Below are 27666 nucleotides of genomic sequence, written 5' to 3'. Positions count from 1 at the left end.
ATACATTTTCCTCATTATAATTAGCAAGACAGCTCACCAGATTCTCCAGTTTGCTCCATATATCACACTTGTAGGTTTTGTTTCCATTAGACTCCAAGATCCAGGCAAACCTTTCCACAGGCAAGCACATATTCTTGTAAAATACACTTACATCTAAATCGCTGGACACTTTAAAGCACACAGACACTGATGGAATATCTCGATATCCATTACCATCTATTTTAATGAAACTAACATAGTCTTCCTTCACAATCGTTGTGAATGGATTTACCTGCCTATTTTTAATTTCACATAAAAAAGAATCAAAATTTGCAATAGTATCCTGTTCACACCATTCATTAAAATTATCCTCATCTCTCTGTAATATCTTCTGCAGCATCTTTTCTTCCGTTACTTAGCCTGACTGTTAGATATGATGGTTGATTAGGGAAAATTGTGGGATAAGCATCATTACTTAGTTTTGGATATTTTTGAGGAACACGAATAGATTCTCCATTTAGAACTGGAAAAACATCTTCCCTAACCACAAACTTATCCTCAAAGTGGTGTATGCACACGACTGTTTTATCATTTACTTCAAAATTGTCACGGTGTATACTCTAATCCACTTTTCTCTTAATGTTTTCTCCTGAGGAAACTTAAAAATACTAGTACGAGAGGCATTCGTGTAGTTTGATTTACAACCCGGCACACAGCATGAGCGACCCATATTAAAATAAACACATTTTCACATTACTACACATAATTTCACATCATGAATGTCCACTGATTCACATACACACTCCTACGCTGAAATTCTGTAAATAACCGAACGTTTATCCTTAACTTTCATGAAAAAACACCGACTGAACACGATCACAACAAACCAAAACAAATCCACGTTCCCAACAAATCCGGCTACTCGATTCACCATCTTTGAGCAATCGAGAATAGCATTAAGGTCTGAGGATTGGAGTCGGTCTTGCGTCAACCTACACAATCGATTTTTATATCGATCGTGATACCATTCTTCGCCGCCGTAAGCTCTTGTGTAGCTTGTCAGAAGGTTGTTTCTACGCAAGATATAAATTTTAAGATTCAGTGTAGTAACTGTCAAGGTTGATTCCATTTCAACTGTGTTAATACTAGAGACGTTGAATTAAATTTCTTAAAATCTGAAAATCAAGTTTGGAAGTGTGCTCGTTGTGAAAAGGAAAGGACGAAATAGTGTACATGGTTTGGAACTAGCAAGAACATCATCTATTGGCGACATCTATCAGCTCTTACTTGAGTTGAACAAAGAAATATCAGAGGTTAAGAAATCAAGTATAGAGGCTGAGCGAAAGTTAGGGAAAAGTTTGGAGTTAGCTCACATAAAGTTGGATGAGAATGCAACATTTATTGAAAAACAGTCAGAAGTAATAAATTAATGCATGGAGAAAATGGTAAAATTGAGAGAAGAAAATTTAAATCTTAAGAAGCAACTAAAAGGCACACAAATAAAGTTAGATGAACTTGATCAGTATGGTCGTCGTAACATGGTTGAAATTTTAGGCATACCTGAACGAGTTAATGAGGATGTTTATGAAATTGTTAAGAATGTAGGTCGAGTATTAAATGTCGAGATCAAGAATGAATCGATTGACGCATGTCACAGGTTGAAGAGGCTTCAGGTGCCTTTGTAGTGAAGTTTGTACACCGTAGTGTCAAGAATGAATTCATTCAAAAACGCGAGGTTAAAGGCGATTTAAATGCGTCTCATCTCGGACTCTCTGAGTATAAGACGGTGTACATAAATCACAGTTTGACGTCCTTACGAAGAAAGGTCCTTGGCCAAGCTCGAAAAATTAAGGAGAGAAATTATGCTTTTCTATGGGTAGATCATGGAGGTAATATTAAACACCGAAAAAGAGAGGGTGATCGGCAGATGTTTAATCTAAAATCCCTTGACGATGTGAAAGGATTAAATGAGGCTGTGTAACTTTTGTGTTTTGAGAAAAATGATTTTTAATGTAATTAATATTTACTACCAGAATGTCAGAGGGTTAAACACTAAAATTTCGGAGTTTTATGTTAACAATAGGGAATCAGAATACGATATTCTGTCGATTACGGAAACATGGTTACAATCTCATGTTGCTAACAGCGAACTGTTTAGTAGGGATTTTAATTCGTATAGAAAGGATCGTGGAGGTACAAAGAAAGGAGGAGTGTCATTAATAGCTGTTAAAGGTTATATAGTATCAAGACAAATAAAGTTAGATTTTGGTGATACTGAAGCAGTTTGTGTAAAAAATATTTAACTAGCATGTGCCCGCGGCTTTGCCCGCGTTTATTAATTCAACTGTTAGATGTTTCTAAACTATTTATTTAAAAACAAATTAAAACATACTTATTAACTCACATCGTTTTGACGTAAATTACATGAAATACATTATTATACTTTTATTATATTGTTACTTTGAATGCTGAAGATACCGGGTTGATGGATGCTACAAATAATATTAAAACCATGTAAAAGACCATGTCATATAATACAAAATACTGTATATTGTAAACTATATTAATGTCCTTCCATTTGGGGGTAAGATGTGTACTGTATTGTATTTGCCTTTCCAACCCTTGAACAACCCACGAACAGTTGACAGTGGCAAAACCACTGTTTTCGAAGATGGAGTCCTACAACTTTAAGCGATTGTCCTTGTGCTTTGTTGATGCACGTAGCGAATCTCAAACAAACGGGGGAACTGTAGTCATCTAAATTGAATCGATATATCCGAAGGAATTACGTAAAGCCGGGGAATGAATATTACTTCGCTCGCGGCATGAGAGTGGCTTCAATAATATTCGGCATCAGTTTCTGGACCGGGAGTCGAGGGTAGCAGAAGGATAGTCGGTGATGCATTCAAGATGTTCGAGGGTAATCTAGGTGACTCCAAGTCGGCTGTGCGGTTAGGAGCGCGCAACTGTGAGCTTGCATCCGGGAGATAGTGGGTTCGAACCCCACAGTCGGCAGCCCTGAAGATGGTTTTCCGTGGTTTCCCATTTTCGCACCAGGCACCTTAATTAAAGCCACGGATGCTTCCTTCCCATTCCTAGGCCTTTCCTATCCCATCGTCCCCATAAGACGTATCCGTGTCGGTGTGACGTAAAACAAATGTGTCGATAGAATTGTCGAACAATTGTGTCGATAGAACCCCGGGTAATTCTTCAATCAATCAGTCACTACTGATCTGCATTTAGGGCAGTCTCCCAGGTGGCATATTCCCTGTCTGTTGTTTTCCTAGCATTTTCTTAAATGATTTCAAAGAAATTGGAAATTTATCGAACATCTCCCTTGGTAGGTTATTCCAATCCCTAACTCCCCTTCCTATAAATGAATATTTGCCCCAATTTGTCCTCTTGAATTCCAACTTTATCTTCATATTGTGATCTTTCCTACTTTTAAAGACGCCACTCAAACTTATTCGTCTACTAATGTCATTCCAAGCCATCTCTCCGCTGACAGCTCGGAACATACCACTTAGTCGAGCAGCTCGTCTTCTTTCTCTCAATTCTTCCCAGCCCATACTTTGCAACTTTTTGTAACGCTACTCTGTTGGTGAGTTATGAACGAAAAACCATCGGAAAACGTCTATTGGGATATGAGAATCCAATATGCTGTCACCAAGATTTAATTTATAGAGTCACTGTCGCTAGGCAACGTACATAAGATAGGTAGAGAACACAATTCAAGGAGCCATTTTACATCCATGGCGTAGGAAGCCGTTTTTGGTCGTATATGGTGTGAGGGCATATGGCGCTGTTGATGGTGATTCGTCCGTCGGATGGGGACGTAAAGTCTTGATCTATTCGAGAGGAGTGGCCTATGTGCCGGTGCCAGGTTTAATCTCTTCATTCTTACTATCATATCATCGTGTCATTCATTTCATCTCATTAACTCATATGATTAGGCTGACATCATGAAAGTCATCCGGTCATAAAAACTCACTACGAAGGTTCATCTCATTTCATACCCAAACCTCGCAGAGAAAGGGGACAAGGGTTGGACATGTACACATTTTGAGGAAACATATAGGACACAAGATAGACGATGATAATAATAAACAAGGAATAATACATACATCAGTCAAGATGCCATTTTAAGTCCGTGAAAAAGGAAACAATTTTCCTTCAGTCCATGATGTCTATGACGTTGACAGATTCATGTCTTGGTGCTAGAATTGCTCTTAGACACAGCCATGCGTCTTAGGTGAAAGCCTGTGCCCACCTGTGACAAACATTTCAGATAATTGTTTGATGCAGATTCGGCTGGGCATCGCACACATGCACACAGACAGACAGACAGAGCATAGCCATGTTTCACAACAACCTAAACAACCTAAGCAGTTATTTGACTTTAGAAGGGCTAATTTCTTTCAAATGTATAAAATGTTCGAGCGAATGGATTGGTCTAGGATTGTTGAATTTACAGACGCTGACCAGGCTGTTGAGTATTTTTATGCTCAGCTACAATCCGTATTTTGTGAAACGGTACCAGTGAAGAATTTTCACACAAGGAAAAAATATCCTCCATGATTTTCATTCAGAGTATGGTAGGGTAATGGTTAACAAGTTAAGGAGAGTAACGAAGTATATGATCATTAAAGCGTATAATAATTATATTTCTAGACAAGAAAAGACCATCAAAAGTTATGTTAATCAGTTCTGGAGCTATATGAAAAGCAGAAGAATACCAAGGAAGGTCTGTAACAGGGCATGAAATTTAACAATGTATATTACTTAATGATAACAAAAGTATAGCTGATGGCTTTGCAACCTATTTTGGATCGGTATATTTGTAACCTCCACCAACGAATGATATTCCTGATTCATCTGATGTATATGTTAATTATCCATTATCTTTAGAATTAATGGATGAAAAGGAATATATGTTAGCTATTAAAAAATTAAAACCTAAAAAGGTCATGTGGTGTTGATGGAATACCGCCGTAAGTACCGCAAGCGTGTTCGAATGTGTTGGATTTTCCCTTACGAGCCTTATATAACATTGTGGTAAAAACGCAAACCTTTCCAAAAGTATGAAAGATTGTGAAAGTGTGTCAGGCTTTTAAATGTGGGGACAGTAAAAATAATGAAAACTATCATCCTGTTTGTATTTTATGTGCACCGGCTAAAGTATTTGAGCAAATAATGTACATGCATATATTTAATCATGTGAGGGTCGGTACACATATTAATCGCCATAGTTTTATGCCAGGTGGATCACCTACGACTAATCTATTAAAATGTATACAATATGCGTACGCCTTTTTGAATAATCAAGGACAGATCGACGTAATATACACAAATGTTTTCAAAGCCTTCGACAAATTAGAACATGGCATTTTAACGAGAAAATTGTCATGCTTTGGTCTGACCTCTCTTAGGTTAAAACTGCTTGCATCTTATCTTAGTGCACGGAAACAATATGTTTGCTATCATCAACATGGATATTAAGCATACAATGTTACTTCTGGTGTACCACAAGGGTCTAACCTTGGCCTTTATTTTCCTCAGTGTTTATTGTATCCTGATGATATCAAACTTTATAAAGAGGTAAATAATGTTGATGATATATTGAAATTGCAGTATGATTTGGTTTATTTATACACATGGAGTATTGAAAACTGTCTACAACTTAATATAAATAAATGCTGTTTCCTTCCGATTTCAAATAAGAAAAATACATTGAACTATAAATATAAAATTAATAATGAAGAACTTGTGGCGTACCAACAACCGAAGAAAAGGGCAATCAAACAACTGAAGCCACAATACCGCAGCCCAAGCATTCGATTGTCAACAATACCACAAAAGAGACAAGAGGCCACCCCAGTGTGAAATCACGCCAACTACTTAGGGTAGGCCTCCATAAAAACACAGACACAGGCCTGGGAAGCAACGGAATCTGGGCCGAATCAAAGGTCGAAAGGAACATCAACAGAGTGTGGATCCAGGGGAATAGGATAGAGGAATTCATGCGAAATACCCTCAAACACTAAATCGTTTGAACCACATGAAAATTTAATAAATAATAATTTTTGTTTAAAAGGAGAGTAACACCAATAAATAATCCACACAATTTTCAAAGAAACAACATTTAAGTAAATAAATTAAGTACGAATAGAAAAAAATTCATTCACGAACCATATTAAATCACCAAGGTGTAATATCTTTAGAAAAAATAAGTAAATATTTACTGGCAGTTTCCCGCTGGCTCCGCCCGCAATGTACAAAGTATGGTGTTGTTCGTTGCTATCCTCACGGATGTATTTACAAAGTTTCGAGTTAATGAAATAAAGCACATGATCTGCTGCCGTAATATAATGTAATATTATGTCAACAAAACACTTGAAAATGCATCACACAAAATAATTGAATTAAACGTTCCTTGGAACAACACTACGCACCGAACTGTTAAAAATTCCTTCAAAGATCTTCGTCATGGAGACAAATGTACTCATAACTCTTCTCAAAATCTAACCATTTAAGTAGTCATTACCTAAAAAGGAAGCGCTTGATCCACTGAGTAATTTTAGACAAAAAATAACTGCGTACCTTAATTAGACAGAAAGATATGATTGCTTCACTGAGAAAAATATGTTGAAGAAATGAGACGTCAAATTGAATGTGCACTCATAACATTCCTGAGAATCAACCAGTTTGAATAGCTGAGAGCTGAAATGAAATATCATGATCCATTGAGTGTTCTTAGGCCAAAACGAACTCCGTACCTCAATGATTGCTTCAAAATACAAAAGATTGAAAAAATGAAATAATTTCAGGAAGGTGGAAGTTAAGTACCTGATGACAAATCTGTGCACGAATACCTTTCAGTTTTAAAAAATGAAGGAAATCGACCGGATAGAATGACCAGACTGACTGAATTTAGTTTTCATAAATTTTTTAAATATATAGATTGCACACGAACTGCAGTTTCATTTTTAAAACGAACCTTCACATCCATGGTCATATGACTATTTGGTTGAGAGCTCTCAAAATACCTTTTAAAATAACGGGGTATCCCTTTTAGTAGGCATTTATTCTACAACAATATTGAAAAACTTCGAATATATCAACACCTTTTAAAATTCACACAAGAAATAAAATTAAGGGGTTAAACAAGAAGGGAAGAAACATATTCCTATCAACTTTTCAAAATACCACGAGTGTAGTAGGCGAAGTAAGAACTGGGAAAAAATTCTCAAGTCGGGGACCTGTCAAACCACGACATATTCACATCCAAAATAGTTAAATTCACCAAATTCCATCACATACATCGTAGCGATCACCTTTCTTAAATCACGTTGCCAGTGTTATATAATGAGGTGCAATACACCCCAGTCATCATCAATCAGGTCTTACTTGACTACTACCCCACACAAGCGTCTGCTCCACGACGCTACTCGAAAGACAATCTACTCGTAACGGTCAGGTTATTCTAATCAAATAATCTCATATCTAATCAGTACCCACTATCTTGACATAACAATGACCGTTGTAAGATGAAGCAACACAACAATAGCTAAAATTAAATCCGTAACATTAAAGCAAAAAATTAAGCTCCAAAAGGATAATAGCACCTTCAAGATAATAAAGAAAATAAAAGAGTTCCAAGAAAACTAATTAATGAAATAATAATAATTATAATAATCCGAGACAACTGATTTAAGTAGAACATATCTGAGAACGACAAATTTAAATATTGACAATGATAATAACAAGCTACTAGGCCTTAGCAGAGTCTAGACTAGTTTTTAAATATAACACTGAAAGAACACAAGTAACGAGACCGCAGCTGTTTTAGTTTTAAGGTATTCAAAAGTACATACCGGATCTCACCTTGGAATTTACAAGGGAACACATGTAAACTGCTTAGAATATTATTTCAGGTGATGAAGACCAGATTTTCACACAATATCACAGGAGATATCCACTCAACGCCCTTGCGCTGCATAGCAAGGTATGTCACTCCGACATGTTTACATTGTGGGAACTCCTTGTATAAACACAGTCATTGTAGACAGGCTATCTTTCGCACAAAATATGTTTTCAAAACTTACCAACGAAGAAGTCCATTCATAATCCTTAGAGATCCCCTTTAATAAAAACTGCAGCATATAACACACATTTAGTATTTAAACAAATTAAATAACATTGCACCAATCACCCCTTGAAGAGTAAATAGAACCAAAAAATTTAATTAATCCGTCACACAGCAGGCACAATGTAAGTAAGAGGCTCCACAGCCACTTCAGTCACATAACTAATAATGTTATTTGTTTTACGTCCCACTAACTACTTTTTAAGGTCTTCGGAGACGCCAAGGTGCCGGAATTTAGTCCCGCAGGAGTTCTTTTACGTGCCAGTAAATCTACCGACACGAGGCTGTCGTATTTGAGCACCTTCAAATACCACCGGACTGAGCCAGGATCGAACCTACCAAGTTGGGGTTAGAAGGCCAGCGTAGGGTGGACGGTAATCATTTCCTCTAGCCATAAGGGCTAGACGGAGTGTCACAGTGGAGACGATTAGAAGCCAACTCCCTGTTCACAGGGGAACGCACGTTGACAATTGACTCACGCCCCTCGGAATCAAGGAATAAAAGCCGTAGACATTACTCCACGTCGTCCAATCACGGTATTAGATGTACCACAATTAACAAATTGCAGCCAGTTGCTGTCTAGCAGTTCATGGGGAATTGTTAAAAGGTACATTTTAAATTCCACACATACAACAGTTATAGATGGTGGTATTATTACCAGTCCCCTTTAAATTATACCACTATAGCCTCACCCCCCGAAAGAACAAACCAAGGATGGGCGATAAGCAGTTTGAGTAGATCGGGAAATACAGTTAGTGACTGGCGTAGCATGTCAGTTCACACAGATCGTCGAGACTGAATTAAACTGTCACAAGGCAAATACACATAGAGATGGAAGTAATCACAGTCTTTTAGCCTTATGTTGTAAAGGCAACAGCACATAGTCAATGTCGTCGTCGACAGAATTAGTAGTGACACAGAAACGTTGAATACAGTGTGGCCAGTACCATGTTTATATTGCCAAGCAGATTTTCTTCATACATAGTCGATGCGGGCACACAGTTGTCACACAGCATAATAGAAGTGTTATCTAGCCCGCATATCAGCATAGATGATGGAAACATATTTAAATCACGTGCGCACGTTACTGACATATATTTAAGGGATAGACACGCCAGGGGTAATATGGGTACGTAGCACCTGGTGAACTTCCATCAGTCACAAGATTTGCGCGCCATACGGATACTGTTCATTAATGTCAATTCACCACTGTAGTTTAAGACCTTGGAGAAATGAGTCTTTGAAAACACTGTGGTCCCGATAATCCCTGACATGTATACAATGAGCAATATATCATGACCTAAGCTACTACGAATACAAAGTTTTACAACGGTGTATGCACATTACAATTTACATCAAACAGATGAGTTTACAATTACACAGTTTTCACCTGGCTCAGATGAACACTCTTTATTCTCCTAGCAACAGGGTCACTGACGAGCGAGGAGACAGCTGTCAAAAACTGTAAGACGGTGCGAGGACCGTCTAAACGAGGGTACAATTTGGCCACAAATTGTCAAATTTCTTACTATAAGAATAAGTTTTGACAAAGACTTGATCACCAACGGATATACCACATGGCTTACGTCCTTTGTCATATTGTTTTTGAACATTCTCATATGATACAGCTAATCTAGTCTTGGCACAATACCATACCTTGCGCTTGTCATGAGCGCACGTATTTTCAGGTAGAATCTCATCGAGTTTCAATGCGTTGGACAATGGAGAATATGGTTCGTAACTCAACATCATAGTAATAGGAGATTGCATGTGTGATTCATGAACAGCAGTGTTGAAAGCATACTGCAACCAATGAAGACTAGTGCCCCACTTAAATTGATCGGAATGATGGTAAGCAATGAGGGCTGATCTTAAATTACGATTAATTCTCTCCGCAAGGGAGGGACAAGGGTAGTAGGTAGTAGTCATGACATGGGAGACAGACAAGTCGAAACAGAATTTCTTAAATGTATTACATCGAAAGGCCCTAGCGTTACCAGAGACAAGGAATTTACAAGGAACAACACAAGAGAATATTGAACTTCGATTTAGTGGTCTGAGCGTTAGCAAGGCGAGTTGGGAATATCCAGCAAAAGCGAGTATAACCGTTTACGCACATAAGGGCGAACTGGTGACCCAATTTAGGCCTTGGGAACGGGCCCACGAAATATGTGTATAACTTCTCCATAAGACGTGTAGCAGGTGCAGAAGAAAGAAACCTACACGGGTATTCAAATTAGGTTTGCTTATGGCATAAATCTTACACGTCTTGGCCCTTTTACGAATTTAAACATCCTTCCTTTCCAAATGGAATAGTATCTGATTCTTTGACGAGTTTTAAATACACCAAGGTGTCCTCCACAAACAGATTCATGATAAGATTTAAAGTTAGCCGGAGTAAGATCGGATGGAACAGCAATTTTGAACTTCTTGTCACAACGTGACTTGCAACATGAAACACCATGGGCAATGGAATAAGGCTTAACAGTGGCACCAGCAGAAATTTGGTCGACAATACTCTTTATTTCAGGGTCATTCGCATGGAACTTACGAATGTCCTGATACAGTACCGGAAAATCAGTAAGAATAGCATTAATTGGGACAGTTATGCCCACACAAGGTTGAGGGTAATTTAGAAAATCAGGAGCAGGATCAGGAATATCTTGATGAACTTCAAACATGCGGCTTAAGCCATCGGCGACAACGTTCTAAGATACTCTTATGAACTTGAAAGAAGAGATCCTAATAGCCCATTGAGTCTAATCTACCAGATCTACGAGGTCGATTGACAATGCCATATTGTCTGTTTCAAGCTCAAAATACATGCGGAACTTATCGAGGGCGAAAAGGACAGCTAATCCCTCCAACTCATAGATGGAATATTTGCTTTGTAAAGGAGACAAGCATCGGGAAGCATAGGCAATAGCTCTTCGACCAAGATCAGAATCTTGCAAAAATACGGCGGCGACAGCTTTAGATGAAGCATCGGTTTGGATGATAAAGGTTTTGGAGAAGTCAGGAATATCCAAAATTGGTGCGTTAGACAGTGCCCTTTTCAACTGATCAAAAGCGTTCTCTTGGGATTCCTCCCAGATGAATTTTAGGTTCTTTTGAAGCAAATTTAGGGGTGCAGCAATATCCGAAAATTTAGGGATGATCTTCCTGAAAAAATCCTGCCATGTAAATAAATCTGCTTACACCCTTAGCATCTTTTGAAGGCTTTAAGTTCTGAATAGTCTTTGTTCTGGACTGATCAATACAGACACCGTTTTGGGATACAATATGCCCTAAAATAGAAATCTGACTACGGGCGAAGTTAACCTTGGAAAGTTCGACCGTTAATCTAGCCTTCCTCAATCGCTATCGATTTTTGAGATATCAGGGGTAGACTTTGCAGGAACCTTTGATTTTGAGAGGAGGAGAGAAAGCCTGGGTCTGTTTGTTCACGTGTGCTGTTTTTCGTGCGATCCATCTGGAGCTTGTGACATCTTTGGCTACCTCAACACTCCTAGAAGCTTTTCGACGCTTTGTATCGATTCACAATTAAGTATTTATTTATTTTCCACCTAGTCGATACAATGATTGCTTAAGGCAATTTTTAATGGTCAAAAGTGGTACATGTTTCGTATATTATCAACATCTTCAGCCACATAACACTGTTTAGATGAAAAATATATAAAATTGACAAAGTAATGCTTTAGAGGAAGTGTCCTTAAAATTAACATAAGATTGACAACATTAAAACAAACAAATAACTCAAGAGAACATATATAAATTATTTCTACAATAGAAAGCAGTCGTCAAGGAAACACTTGTACAATATTCCATAGAGAATATGTCCTAATAAATATTCTTTTCTTAATAATTCATGAAAAAAGATCAATTTAAAAATTAAAAATTATACAATTTATAAGTAATTATCGAAATGAAGAAATCCTGATATCACAGTGCGACTCTTATTATTAATGTAGATGAAAATATAACTAAATCCTAGTTGTCAAATCTTATTAAGCCTGCTTTCTGCTTCCTTGAAGAACGCATCATCAATATTACACCCGGCGCAAAACTGTGAAATAATTACAGGAGTTACTGTTCCAAAGGAAAGCATTGACCATTAAAAATTGCCTTAAGCAATCATTGTATCGACTAGGTGGAAAATAAATAAATACTTAATTGTGAATCTATTGAAGTGCGATACGGACCATGAAGCTGATTTTATGTAAAGCTTTGTATCGAGACGTGGAAGGCCAGCGATAGTCTGCAGTGATAATGGGACGAATTTTCATGGCATCTGTAATGCCTTGGAGACAATTCAGTGGGATAAAATTGTTGAATATAGTTCTGCAAATGAAAATGAATGGAAATTTAATCCTCCCGCTGCACCATGGGGGGGGGGGGAGGAGGTTGGTGGGAGAGGTTGATTGGTGTTATCAAACAAATGCTCAGGAAAGTTCTGGGAAATTCGTGCTTGTCGTACTAAGAAATGATGACAGTTTTGTGTGACATCGAAGCTGTGATGAATTCTCGGCCGCTTACCTACCTGTCCAATGATGGTAGTGACCTGATGGCAATAACCCCTGCAATGTTTCTGCAAGAGGTCAAGGAGGTTGGAATGCCTGATATCGACATGATAGAAAATGTAAGATTCGACAAAAGATTCAGATATAGACAGAAAATAAAAGAAACTTTAAGGTTGAGGTTTAGGAATGAGTATCTTGGACAACTAATTCAGAAGGTATACCCACTCGAAGTGACATCTGCAGAAGACCACGCATTCAGGCAATTTAAGCTGTGTGAAAAGAAAGAAAGTGACCGAAGGACAATTAAATCATCGACCGATAGCTCCAAACTGAAAACTAGTAGTGGGAGACTGGTGATTAAACCCAAAAGATTTGAGGATTGAGTGATATTTTTTCACAAATGTTCATTTATTCTATGTGATATTTATCTCAAGTGTTCTTTTATTTTGAGTTCCAAAAGAGACAAGAAAGGGGAGCGGTGATCTTGCTGTTTTGTATTGTGCATAGTAAATTCAGTTTTGTATTTTAATGTGGATAAATGATGTGTTGAGTTGTTCCCACAACTCAAGGTGGGAGGATGTTGAGTTTGTAACATATTTGAAATTAAATTTAATATGATAAGGTTGGCAGTAGAGAGAGATGTTTGGGTTAGAGAGTGTGTGTGGGTGTTGAAAAAAAATGTGAATGGCTGACGTATAGAAGTGCTTGTTTTTTCTTCTGAATAAATAGTAAAAATATATGATTTCAGCGGGGTGTTTTCTGATTTTTAATTGGTGAACCTAACAAACGGAGTCATCGTCATTTTGAAAGGATTTTGTACTGAAGAGCAATATTATCATGTACCATATTTTATTTAATATTAATCTATATACGTGTTACAGTGTGTTTTAAAGTTGTTTCTAGTTATTGTGTTTGCCTGATTTGACTCGGTGGCTGATGATGGCACAAGTTTAGTGCCGAAACTAGTACCTCATGTGAAGGACATGTGATTGATTCACATTAATACACACATTTGTGTATTGAATAGGAGGACCCTTATTAATTAATTTCATTTATTGTAATACGGTACCACTTCAATACAGATCGTGAATTTTCTAAATATCAGTGGCACATAAACTCGCACGTTCAACTTCGAACTTGAGTTGAATGAAGCAAATCGAAGTGTGTCACATTGTCACATTGCTGGTACTTTCATGGGCCGAGTGCATGTGTTTGTTGTCTGGTGTTTTACACACCATTATTTAATAAGCCCTGGTTATCGTATACCTTCTCTCGTCTTATAATACTCTCATCTCATCTTTAGAAATGATAGATGGTCTATAATTTTCATTGTACCTGTACATACAAGACAAGTGTTTACATATCCCTGTTAGACAGTTTTTATTTGTGCATTTAATAGTACATTTTCTCTTTCTTTGTCCCCTGCAGAAGTTTCTTAAAAAGGTTTTACTGTATTCTGGCACTGTGCTTTTAATTATGTTAATCCTGAAAAGAACTGTTTTAGACATGACTAAAGCCAGAGGTGCATGTGGCAATGACTCAACAAGCTTCCTACAGTATTCCTTGTCCAGTCTGGTGCCTGAATAGTTCAGTGGAGTCAGCAAAATCTGAATCAGGATGTTAACTACAAAAGTGTCTTTAACAAGATTTGCTTGTGCAGAGGATGTTATTAAAACTGCTAATGCCTTTATTCTTTTCTTTGTCTATACTGATATTGTTTTGTCTCTGCTTCTACTACTCTCCTATTCCATGTCCTGTCCCTCCAGCAGTACCTTATTCAATGGAATGGCTTATTTATTTGTTGTACAGTTCCTGTGATGACAGTCAGAGCAGCACAGATAGTGGTCTCAGCTCTCGGAGCAGCTGGGCTGGTTCCTCCAGCTCAGACGAGTCTGCTCATAGTAGTAACTCTAGTTCTTCCAGGTAAGCATATCATCAACTGCACTGAGGACGGACTAATGTTAGTTTTGCACAACTGAGTGATGAATTCAACTCCCAGATTTTTAAACTTAGATAAGTGTGATCTATTTGTACATTAGTAACAAACACAGCACAGAAAGAGAAAAAATAAGCAAGCAAATGAAGCATAAATATCATTATTTTATAAAATGTAATTGACATAATATTATCAGACTACAGAAATACTCTATGCTGGTAAAATGACAGAGAGACAAACAAATAATATAACGTTTCATTACCAAAACTACTTAGGAATATCAAATCAACCTTAGAGGAACTGCACAAATTACATGCAACAAAGTTGAAAGAAACAATTTGCAAATTGCCATTACAAGATCCACATCCACATATTGTAAACAGATATGAATTTCTTTGAATGACGAACCAGGAACGACAAGAATCATTCAATTCCTCAATTTCATACTGAAGGTTACCTTATCAGCAATTCACTACCATATGTAATGTCGTTCATCTTCAACTTTGATTCACAAGTGAAGTGTGTGGAGTGTTTTATGTGTCTCTTTACAAGTTGAAGTCTTGTTTTTACACTTTTCTGATAGGTATTCAAACTTAACTAAGGTTTTTGCAAAGTAAACCACAACAAATAAAGGACGGAGCCGAAAACATTTCAATTCATCCGGAAGGATATGGGTTCCTTTACCCGTCAGTTTCTGGAGAGGTGCATGGTCCGTTAAAATGAGTACCAGGTTAATTCTTGGGAACATCATTAACATTTTACTGAGGAGCCAGGAGACCACGTTGTTGTAAGAAAAGGACAGTTTTCACACTTGCCACATGAAGTTGCATGAATATCTCTGCTGGACGTCCATCCTGCATTAATACTAATCAGGAGGAAAATAGAAAAGGTCTGACCCTCTGAAAAATAAAGTCATTGGTGATACAAAGAGAAAACCTGGAAAACCTAATAGTGTCTGGGTCAAAAAAGAACAAGAGTTGACCAAGAGAGGAACCTGGTGCAAGGAAACTGTTGTCCCCAAGTCCCGTTCTAGTTAACAACAGACAGGGGATGTCCTGGTTTCGTCTTCCCACACAGACTGGTCCTCACTGGAAAATTTGTAATGTCCAATAACGGAGCAAGTATATGGGTATTATAATTCTTCTCATTCGGAACAAATATTTCAAGATCCCTATAGGAAATCAACATCTTTATCAAGGCAGTGGTTACTTCAATTATTATGTTGGGGGAAGGAATTGATACAATACAGGGTATAAGAGGTTGTCAAGAACTCAAATAAAACATTGGAAAGAGAACTCCAGAACATGGGACACATTTCTGAAAGACCTGTGAAAATTGATAATGCTGTGCTATAAAGATTGCTAATATCTTGAGCTGTAGTGCCCGTCATTGATGAGGCAGCTACTTTTCGCCAATATTCAGGCATGCATTAATCCCATCTATCGGAGATGAGTGCAAGCAGTAGAAACAAAGCACATCACAACAAAGGTCAATGCATAATGAGACATATCACTCTCAGGTAAAAAGCATAGACTTAGGTATTCCACAGGGTAGTATTTTGGGGCCTGTTCTTTTCTTGATCTATGTGAATGATCTTCCTCACAATAATCAAGTAGAAACAGCAGTTCTGTATGCTGATGATACAAACATAATTATTAATAATCCTGACCCTACGTCTATAGAAACTACAGCAAATACAGTCCTGTCTAGGTTAGAATCATGGTTCAGGAAAAACAAATTAACATTGAACTTTAAAAAGACCCAATACATGGAATTCAAGGCATCTAACTACCATGACAAAACTGCAAAAAAACACAACCTTATATTAAATGCAAATGCAATTGAAAATACGTTGACCACAAAATTTTTAGGTGTCCATATAGATGAAAAATTAAGATGGGATTGTCATATTAAAAAAATAGGGAAGTCTCTGAGTTCTGTTTGTTTTGCCTTAAGGATTTTGTCTAATAGTTGTAGTGAAGAATATGTTAGAATGGCATATTTTGGATATTTCCATTCAGTCATCACTTATGCTATTGGTCTCTGGGGCTGTTACAAATCAAATCTTGATGTTATTTTTCGAATACAGAAACAAGCTATCAGAATTATATTGAGACATAACAGGTTAGATCATTGCAGACCATTATTTAAGAGACTAAGGATACTCCCAGTACCAAGTATATACATCATGCAATGCATTCTACACGTGAAAAAAAAATATCGATCACTTCAGAAAGAATTTTGACAATCACAATTACCAGACGCGAACAAGAAATAATATTTTTATCGAACACAAGAGTAAAACCATTGCCTTGAGACATGTAGACTCTGTTGGAATCAGATTGTATAATAAGCTTCCAAATACGATTAAAGATATTAGTCCCGTCAGTTCATTTACCACAGCTTTAAAAAATCTCCTGCTGAGTAGCTGCTTCTACAGTACAGAAGAATACATGATGAAGTGCTGGTAATGATGCTACTACTTATTAACTTGTAATCTAGTATATAGCCTTAAAAATATGTTAATGTCACATTGACTATGTTCATATTATTAACACCACACCAATATATATTTTTTTTGTCTTGTAAATACTGGTTATTAATATTATTAAAAAAAATTAAGATGTGCTGTCCTAACATTGAGGTATGTGGTGTTTCTGTTCTTCTTTTTCAAAATGTTCATTGTTGTGCATATATTATTGTTAGTATTAGGAAATCACTTGACAACTCCTATACTGTTGGCATATTTCAAAATATGTAATTGTACAGTCTATGGAAGCTAAATAAATGAATGAATGAAAGAATGAATGTTATTGTTGATCAGTTTCATGAGCTTTTGATGTTGTATGCCTCCACATTTATTTTTCTCTTGACTCTGTGGTATTTAGTGTAAAGGAGTCCTTCCTTCTTGACAATCTTCCCTGTTGATATGACCGCATCGCCAGTTAACAGCACTGAACATTGTTCACATACACTAAGCAACAAAAGTCAGTATAAGACTTAATTTATAGGAAATTGTATTCTCTATAACTTTTGTTATGTAGTAGTTTTCAATAGGACTAATAACATAGGTATTTCAAAAATTAATTTAGGCGCCTTCACTGACACTTCCATTTCATCCTGGATGACTGTAGCGCTTCACTCCCCGATTTTATGTACCGATTTTCATTAACTTCTGTTCTCCCATTTTCTCGTGGTTCAGCTTTGATGTGGACTTGGCAACAAATATCGAAAATCATAAATATCTCTGTTTTCATAGCCAGTGCAGTAAAAATGTGTAAGACATAAATGACCAAAAATTTAATTTTATATAACATAAGTTATGTAGTATTTATCGACAGGACCACTAATAAAATATAAAATTTGAGAATTCAATTTAAGGCCTTCCCCTAAACTACCATTTCACTCAGCATAAATAAAAGTACTTTTTTCTTTTAAATTTACTTTATGTCGCACTGACACAGAAAGGTCTTACGTGGATGATGGGATAGGAAAGGCCTACGAGAGGGAAGGAACCAGCCCTGGCCTTAATTGAGGTACAGCCCCAGCATTTGTATGGTGTGAAAATGGGAAACCATGGAAAGCCATGTTGAGAGCTGCCAACAGTGCCTCATTCCCCAAATTTACATGTCGTTTTCATTAAATTCTCATCAGCCGTTTTCTTGTACAGAGATTACAGAAAGTGCATTTCCTTGTTGTTCTGGACACGACAATATATTAGAATAGTTTCCAAATTTTGCATGAAACCGATTTACCTGACCTGTATATATGTAAATATTGTGCTTGGCATGTTGGATTAAAATGTTTGTATCATTTCTACCCCACACAAAGTAGCAGTTTTACAAGGACTCAGAATTGCATCAAGAAACCTCACAATTTTGATTTCCTTCATTGCCTGTTCTACATAAATATTAAGTAGTTCTTTTATTACACATGGAATTTCAGGTTTGGGACAACTGGAAGGCCAGCAATGTCATGGACATCAACACCAGACCTTGGAAAGCTTGCTGATGATACAAAGGCTGAAGTTACGACGGTCAGTTTCACGTTACCAAGAAGAAGACCTCCAACAACTGATACTGGACAAGGTAAGTGACAGTCTACTGGACATGTGATGTACACGCTTACCCATCTGGCAGATTCCCTCCTAGTCATATCAATCCATAATTCCTCCTCCTCGCCTCAATTTGTCCTCTTAGCTTCATCTTTGTCTTTCCTATCTTTAAAAACTTATTCCATGCCATTTGTTAACCACCTGGTCTTCCCAACCCTCATTTTTCTAGGGATAAAATGATGGCGAGCAAAATTATTGACAGTCATACAAATTTTAGTGAAAAATGGAAGGTATATATAGGTCCTTCAAGGTGCAAACACCTTCCAAGAAGGACATTCCTGGATTTCTTAATGAACAAGGGCTGTGTACATGTGAGGATTGTCAGCAGTATGTACACGTTACAAGGATAATGTCCACGTAGAGGAGGTGACTAATATTGAAGAAATATTAAATTTACCAATGATAACAAAGACATTTACAATAAGATACAAAAGTTAAAAATTAGAAAAGCAGCTGGAATTGATAAGATTTGGGGGGAAATACTAAAGATAATGGGTTAAGATATAGTACCATATCTGAAGTACTTATATGATTACTGTTTGCATCAAGGAGCTGTATCAGATGAATGGAGGGTTGCTGTAGTAGCACCTGTGTATAAAAGAAAGGGTGATAGACATAAAGCTGAAAATTACAGCCACTGAGTTTTACATGCGTTGCATATAAGTTCTGGGAAAGCATTATTTCTGATTAATATTAGACATCTTAATACGTAGACTTTCACGACCACTAAATGACATTGGACATATTGTGAAATTAATAATTGGTTGGATAGAAGGCAGTTTGGGTTTAGTGGAATAATTTGTGATATCTGAAGCTGTTTCTTTTCAGCTTTGGCTCAGTCAGTTTATACCTGTAAGCTTGTACAGTTGGTAGAAACTAATTTAGAAACTACCTGGAAAAAGAAACAAGAGTTGTGTCATAGTCGGGTAGTTTCAACAGCCTGACCTATAGTGTAGATCATGAGAAAGTATTGCAATTGCACTAGACAAAGAGTGACTGAACAGGTGGTTAAATTTTTAGAAAATGGAATTCAGACAATTATAGTCTGATCCTAAGAGGAAAGTTCCTCATGGCAGTATTATTGGATCTTTATGTTTTCTGAATATATAAAATTGATATGAGCGAAGTGCTGGAATCAAAGCTGATGTTATACAAGATTGTGAGCGGTTATGAATGGTATCATGATAAACGGGGTTTATGGGGGTGAGCATTGTAGGTACCTCATTGGGGTTATCATATGAACGGAGTTACACATCTCTTCACATGGTTATCAGGATATTTAGGGGTTCTAGTAAGGATGTAAATGAGAGAGCAAATATATCTCTGTAATACCCTAACTAGAGTATGTTTCGAGTGTATAGGACCATCACCAGGAATAAACTGACAACTGGAGAAATCCAAAGAGAAATGCACCCCGATTTGTTTTGGGTGATTTCCAACAAAACAGTAGTGTTATGGTTAAAATTTGTAAACATTTTCGTAATACACAGGTAATTGATAGCAGCAGTTTTGAGAGATACTGTTATACAAAACATGGCCTCCATCTAAACAATTCAGGTAAACGAAAGATAGCAAATATTGTTCTAGATTTTATTAATCTTAAGATATGTAGCCTACTGTAAAAAAGGCAACTCCCTTGAGCTATAATACTGACCAGGAAAACTAGTAGAAAGAGCCAGCTGTACTTCAAGCTGGCTCAGCCAACTAGTAAATGAAACTCAGGAAAGTAAGGAATTTCAAGTTACCCAATTGCAACAGTCAATTTTTAGAGAGGAAGGGGGTCTGAGATTGCTCTTGGTAAACTGTCAGAGTGTAGTAAATAAACAATTAAAATTCGGTACATTGATGGAATCTTATGAGACTGATGTGGTGATAGGAGTGGAATCGTGGTTGAGAGAAGGGGTGGGTAATAGAGAAGTATTTCCAGAAGGGTACACGGTCTATCGTAGAGACTGAGGAGATAAAAAGGGAGGGGGGTGTTTATTCTGGTGAAGGAAACATATTGTTCACATGAATGGTTTACCGATGAAAGGGATGAAATATTAGGGATAAAATTAATTTGTGATAATATGAAGGAGGTGGGAATTATAGGAACATACAGGCCTGGAAGAGAGGAAAGAGACATGGAAATATTTGAGAAAATAATAGATTATACTCATAAAAACAATAATAATGATATGGTAATAATTGGGGGAGATCTAAACTTGCCTGAGGTTGAATGGAATGGAGCTGCAAGTGAAGCTCATGAACAGAAACTGGCAAATAAGTTAATTTGGGAGGGAGGATTTACACAAGTAGTAGAAGAACCGACTCGTCTCAATAACTTACTAGATGTATTCTTGGTTAAACCATGGGAAATTGTTGATAAAACTGAGGTAATTGAAGGAATAGGTGACCATAAGGCTGTAATAATGGATGTAAGACTGGTACCAAAAAGGCTTAATAAGAGGGTCACACAAGACAAGAAATTATACAGAAAAACTAAGTTGATGAATTTGGGACTTACCTTAAATCACAATTCAGTTGTTGGATAAGTGAAGGGAGTTATGTGGATACACTTTGGGCTAAATTCAAAGGAATCGTTTCGGAAGGAGAGAAGAGATTTGTACCTGTTAAGAAGGGGAAAATGACCTCAGACCCTGTTTATTATACAAGGGAAATAAGAAAATTAAAAAGAAAATGTAGAATAGTAAACAGGAAAATCAAAGAAGGTAGGGAGAGTAGAGAAAGTAGAAAACAGCTAATGAGGGAACTGAATAGAGTAAAAAAGGAAGCAAAAGAGAATTATATGAATGGCATTCTTCAAGAGCGTAATGACCACAAAGGGAAATGGAAAAAGCTGTATTCATATATCAGGAATCAAAAAGGAAATGGAATCCAAATTCCTACAATTGTGGGAGAAGGAGGTGAACACTATTTAACAGATACTGAGAAAGCAAACCTATTTAGTAGGGAATTTAGAGATTCAGTAGATGATTGTCAGGACTTGGAAACCATAACAGAAGATAGAGAGGGAGAGACACATAGGGAAACAAGAAGCTTCTCATTCACAAATGAAGATATTTTCAGAGAAATCCAACTGCTTCAGCAAGGAAAAGCAGCAGGAAGTGATCAAATTACTGGGGAGGTATTAAAGTCAATGGGGTGGTGCATAGTGCCTTGTTTAAGATTTCTCTTTGACTATGTCATAAATAATAGTGTAATACCAAAGGAATGGAAGGAATCTATAATAATACCGATTTATAAAGGAAAGGGTGATAAAAGAAAACCAGAGAACTACAGACCAATCAGCCTGACCAGTATAGTTTGTAAAATACTGGAGAGTTTAATATCAAAGTACATCAGAGGGATATGTGATGATAAAAATTGGTTCATGAGGAGCCAGTATGGATTTAGAAAGAAATTTTCCTGTGAGGCACAACTGGTGGGATTTCAGCAGGACATATCAGATCAATTGGATTCAGGAGACCAGTTAGATTGCATAGCCATAGATCTTTCCAAAGCCTTTGATAGAGTGGAACATGGAATATTATTAAAGAAATTGGAGGGAATAGGATTGGACGTAAGGGTTACACGCTGGATAAAATCATTTCTAAATTCAAGGGTTCACAAAGTCAAAGTAGGAAATAACGTATCGCAGGAAGAGAAAGTTTGGAAGGGAATTGCACAGGGTAGTATAATCGGTCCATTACTTTTCTTAATATACGTAAATGATTTAGGGAACAATATAACATCAAAAATAAGATTGTATGCGATGACATAATTCTTTACAGGGAAATAAATACCATTGAGGATTGTTCAGAATTACAAAGGGACCTTGAGAGTATCCAACAATGGGTTGTAGAGAATAACATGAAAGTTAATGGAGGCAAATCAACTGTTACAACATTTACAAACAGGAGTTTTAAAATTAAATTTGAATATACTTTGGATGGGGTAGTTATCCCAAAAGATGGCAAGTGCAAATACTTAGGTGTAAGATTTGAAAGTAATTTGCATTGGAAGGGTCATGTGGATGACATTGTTGGGAAAGCATACAGATCGTTACATGTCATAATGAGGCTACTTAAAGGATGCAACAAAGAATTAAAAGAGAAAAGTTACTTAAGTATGGTTCGTCCATTATTGGAATATGCAAACAGTGTTTGGGATCCTCACCAAGAATACCTAATAAAAGAAATAGATAGTGTGCAGAGGAAAGCAGCAAGATTTGTAACAGGGGATTTCAGGAGAAAGAGTAGTGTATCAGAAATGTTAAAGAAACTAGGGTGGGAAACTTTAAGTAAGAGAAGGGAGAAAACTAGACTTATAGATTTATATAGAGCATATATAAGAGAAGAAGCATGAGGAGATATCCGTGAGAGGCTTCAGTTGGAAAATAATTATATCGGCAGAACTGACCACAAATATAAAATTAGAAGGAATTTTAGCAGAAGCGATTGGGATAAATTTTCATTCATTGGGAAGGGCGTGAAGGAGTGGAACAGTTTACCAGGGGTAGTGTTTGTTCCTCTTCCAAAATCTGTACAGATATTCAAAAAGAGAATAAACAGCAACAGAGAAAATAAATGAAATGTTAGCGGGCATTCGACCAGTGCAGGTTAATGTAAATAAAGAATGTGTGTGAATAAATTAATTCCATCCCCTGGTCTAAGGAGTTTGGACAGCCAAAGTAGGGGATTGCCTGTAGGGGTGAAGTACAGTGGGGACTTCGAGGGCTCTGGGACCACTACGGTAGCTGTGAAGGCCCTTCAGGAACTCTGAAAAGTGGTGGTAAAAGGGGCTCTGGTTAAGACGCAGCAGGTCGTTATGCTACTTAGGTTCCAGAATGGGTAAAGAAAAGAAAAAGTGAATAAATGCAATGTAAATCTTAATCTTATACCAGTTGTACAGTATCATTTGAAGTAATTCCACATACTGTATATCAGTTGACTATATTTGTAAGTAGTACAGGAGATATTATAAGTAGAACTTTGTAAACAATGCAAATTTATTAAGGATGAGCTGTGTGTTTAATAGAAAAAATTGTTAGCTTAAGTTATATAATATTGTATTATAGGAAAATTTTATTCTCTTGTTAATTTAATATTTAGTGCATGACAATAATGTATTTTAGTGTACCATTTGCCACCGAGGTAAACACCTCATTTGCAAATAAAGAGATTTTGATTTGATTTGATTTGAACATGTGAACTTCAGGCTGGGAAGACTTGGGAGAAATGAGATGAGCTGCTCGACTAAGTGGTATGTTCCAAGCTGTCAGGCAAGAGATGGTATGGGGTGGCATTAGTAGATGAATAATTAGGAGTGGTGTTTTTTAGAAATAGAAATGATTACAAAGCTAAAGTTGAAATTCAAGAGCACAAATTGGGGCAAATATTCATGAATAGGAAGAGGATTTAAGGATTGGAATAATTTAACAAATTCTTTGATATTATTTACAAAAAGGCTAAGTCACCTGCCAGCTGGGTGACTATCCTAAACGGACTGGACATGTGAGAGGGTCATCAGCCACAGGCATCTCCTATGACGTGATGTCAAAAATGACCTTATCCACTTGATTCACATGGAAATTAACCCACTCATATAACTGCTTCAGCATCAGTACTTTTTAACATCTGTTTTTGACTTATACAGATTACTTTTTCCAAAAATAAATTTAAAGGGCTACTTTCAGTTTGAATTTGACAAAACATCTCCACCTCACAATTTACATATTAAGTGAATGCAATGAACTCAGAAGCAAGTACTGTACTGTTACTCCTAACAAGTTCCATGTCTTCTCAATTGCCAGACATTGTCCTTGCAAGTACCATGAATTCACACAATCCTTGGTTTTCAAAAGGCTTAAAGAAAGGCCAGTCCACTGGACAAAGGGAAGGTTTGTTGGAGTCATGGGTGTGCTCATCCTGAGAGATGATGGACGTTTCTTCTCCAGGAAGTATTCCGGAAAACATTTTTCTCTTAACAGTTTAGTCAACGTACAGCATTAAAGTCTCTAACTTCTTGCTGTATTACTGATTTGCTTGGCAACAATTTCCAAACTGTGAAAATGTATTTCTTACCTATGAAGATACCGAATGTTTAAGGGGTACCCCTAGATCTGACATGTATGGGCGAGCCCATTGTAATAGTAGATGTTAGAGATACATGTTTTCACTCTACAAAGCCTTCTTTGATGTTGAAAAGCAGATTTTGACTACATGAAATCACTGAAGATGTGAGACTGCCCCGTAGAATTTGTGCAAGAGAAACAAATTCATTTAAGACATAATAACAAAAATAAAGAACCTCCACGACTCAGACAGCAGCACGTCGGCCTCTCACCGCTGGATACCAGGGTTCAAATCCCGGTCACTCCATGTGAGATTTGTGCTGGACAAAGCAGAGGCGGGACAGGTTTTTCTCTGGGTACGCCGGTTTTCCCTGTCATCTTTCACTCCAGCAACACTCTCCATTACCATTTAATAGCATTTATCAGTTATTAATAAATCACCTTGGGAGTGACGATCCCATTGTAATAATAGCCTATATATGTTTCATTCATTACATCGCTGACGCGGTCAAAGACTGTGAAACAGGTTGTAGGTTTTCATTTTCAACAAAAAATTTACCATACCTGGAACTCTCTGGGTGAAGGAAGAACTGGGAGGGGACATGTCCACATTGACAGAGAACCACGATTGGAATGCCGGGTGCTAAGTCCGTGGGTGAAGGGAGAGCTGGGAGGGGACATGATCGCCATGACAGAGAACCAAGATCGGAATGCCGGGCACTAATACCCTGGGTGAAGGGAGAGCTGGGAGGGGACATGTCCGCCTTGACAGAGAACCAAGATCGGAATGCTGGGCGCTAACTCCCTGGGTGAAGGGAGAGCTGGGAGGGGACATGTCCACCTTGACAGAGAACCAAGATCGGAATGCCAGGCACTAATACCCTGGGTGAAGGGAGAGCTGGGAGGGGACATGTCTGCCTTGACAGAGAACCAAGATCGGAATGCCGGGCACTAATACCCTGGGTGAAGGGAGAGCTGGGAGGGGACATGTCCACCTTGATAGAGAACCAAGATCGGAATGCCGGGCACTAATACCCTGGGTGAAGGGAGAGCTGGGAGGGGACATGTCTGCCTTGACAGAGAACCAAGATCGGAATGCCGGGCACTAATACCCTGGGTGAAGGGAGAGCTGGGAGGGGACATGTCCACCTTGACAGAGAACCAAGATCGGAATGCCGGGCACTAATACCCTGGGTGAAGGGAGAGCTGGGAGGGGACATGTCTGCCTTGACAGAGAACCAAGATCGGAATGCCGGGCACTAATACCCTGGGTGAAGGGAGAGCTGGGAGGGGACATGTCCACCTTGACAGAGAACCAAGATCGGAATGCCGGGCACTAATACCCTGGGTGAAGGGAGAGCTGGGAGGGGACATGTCCACCTTGACAGAGAACCAAGATCGGAATGCCGGGCACTAATACCCTGGGTGAAGGGAGAGCTGGGAGGGGACATGTCCGCCTTGACAGAGAACCAAGATCGGAATGCCGGGCACTAATACCCTGGGTGAAGGGAGAGCTGGGAGGGGACATGTCTGCCTTGACAGAGAACCAAGATCGGAATGCCGGGCACTAATACCCTGGGTGAAGGGAGAGCTGGGAGGGGACATGTCTGCCTTGACAGAGAACCAAGATCGGAATGCCGGGCACTAATACCCTGGGTGAAGGGAGAGCTGGGAGGGGACATGTCTGCCTTGACAGAGAGCCAAGATCGGAATGCTGGGCGCTAACTCCCTGGGTGAAGGGAGAGCTGGGAGGGGACATGTCCGCCTTGACAGAGACATATCCGCCTTGACAGAGAACCAAGATCGGAATGCTGGGCGCTAACTCCCTGGGTGAAGGGAGAGCTGGGAGGGGACATATCCGCCTTGACAGAGAACCAAGATCGGAATGCTCGGCGCTAACTCCCTGGGTGAAGGGAGAGCTGGGAGGGGACATGTCCGCCTTGACAGAGAACCAAGATCGGAATGCCGGGCACTAATACCCTGGGTGAAGGGAGAGCTGGGAGGGGACATGTCTGCCTTGACAGAGAACCAAGATCGGAATGCTGGGCGCTAACTCCCTGGGTGAAGGGAGAGCTGGGAGGGGACATATCCGCCTTGACAGAGAACCAAGATCGGAATGCCGGGCACTAATACCCTGGGTGAAGGGAGAGCTGGGAGGGGACATGTCTGCCTTGACAGAGAACCAAGATCGGAATGCTGGGCGCTAACTCCCTGGGTGAAGGGAGAGCTGGGAGGGGACATATCCGCCTTGACAGAGAACCAAGATCGGAATGATTGCGCTAACTCCCTCTCCTCAGTTTGCATGCAGCAGCCTTCCAAACCAAGGGAACCAGTCGAGTGCGGAATTTGAACAGGGCAGTGTTCGGGTGGAATATTCTCACACCCTCTGGCACTTGCCAAAACATTACATACTGTACAAGGGTTCTTTCTGGCGTCAGCGAGACGTAAGGAGGTGTAGTGTTCTTCATGCGCAGAACCGAGATTCTGTTTTCTTGATAAAAATAATAAACTGCAGAACACGCAAGGCATTTTATAAACTGGTACAATGATAATACACTTGACGTGACGTAACGGAAGTGTCATCACCTAGCAACAGTGACCTCGTAGAGTGTGTAGTAGCACGGCCAACTAGATCTTCGCTGCACCAAGTCGGCCTGTGACGTACCGACAATCGATCACAAGGACGACGAAACAACTGACGGCACAACACCGCAAACACTCAGTTTTGATTGCCAGTATTACCACAAGGGAGACTACAGACCATCCTAGTGTGAAACCACGCCAACTACTTAGGTAAGGCCTTGATCGAAACACAAGACACAGGACCTGGAGGCGATGGAATCTCGGCAAAAACAAAGGTTAATAAAACACAACAGAGGGTGGATCCAAGGGAATAGGATAGAGCAATTTATGTGA

The 27666-nt window shown here is 38.5% G+C and overlaps 1 protein-coding gene across 3 annotated transcripts in view; it reads left to right on the top strand.

Moving 5' to 3' along the window:
* The window catches only part of LOC136879210 (uncharacterized), a 1250431-nt gene that overhangs the window by 219818 nt on the left and 1002947 nt on the right, over positions 1 to 27666 (top strand). For all 3 annotated transcript variants that reach the window (XM_067153008.2, XM_067153007.2, XM_068228965.1), the window contains 2 exons: positions 14455 to 14568; positions 18527 to 18669. In XM_067153008.2, coding sequence (XP_067009109.2) covers positions 14455 to 14568; positions 18527 to 18669 — 257 coding nt within the window. The remainder of the gene's footprint in view (positions 1 to 14454; positions 14569 to 18526; positions 18670 to 27666) is intronic.

The sequence above is a fragment of the Anabrus simplex genome, chromosome 8, assembly GCF_040414725.1.
Source record: "Anabrus simplex isolate iqAnaSimp1 chromosome 8, ASM4041472v1, whole genome shotgun sequence".
NCBI classification, from domain to species: domain Eukaryota; kingdom Metazoa; phylum Arthropoda; class Insecta; order Orthoptera; family Tettigoniidae; genus Anabrus; species Anabrus simplex.
This window is presented reverse-complemented; position numbering and strand designations above follow the sequence as displayed.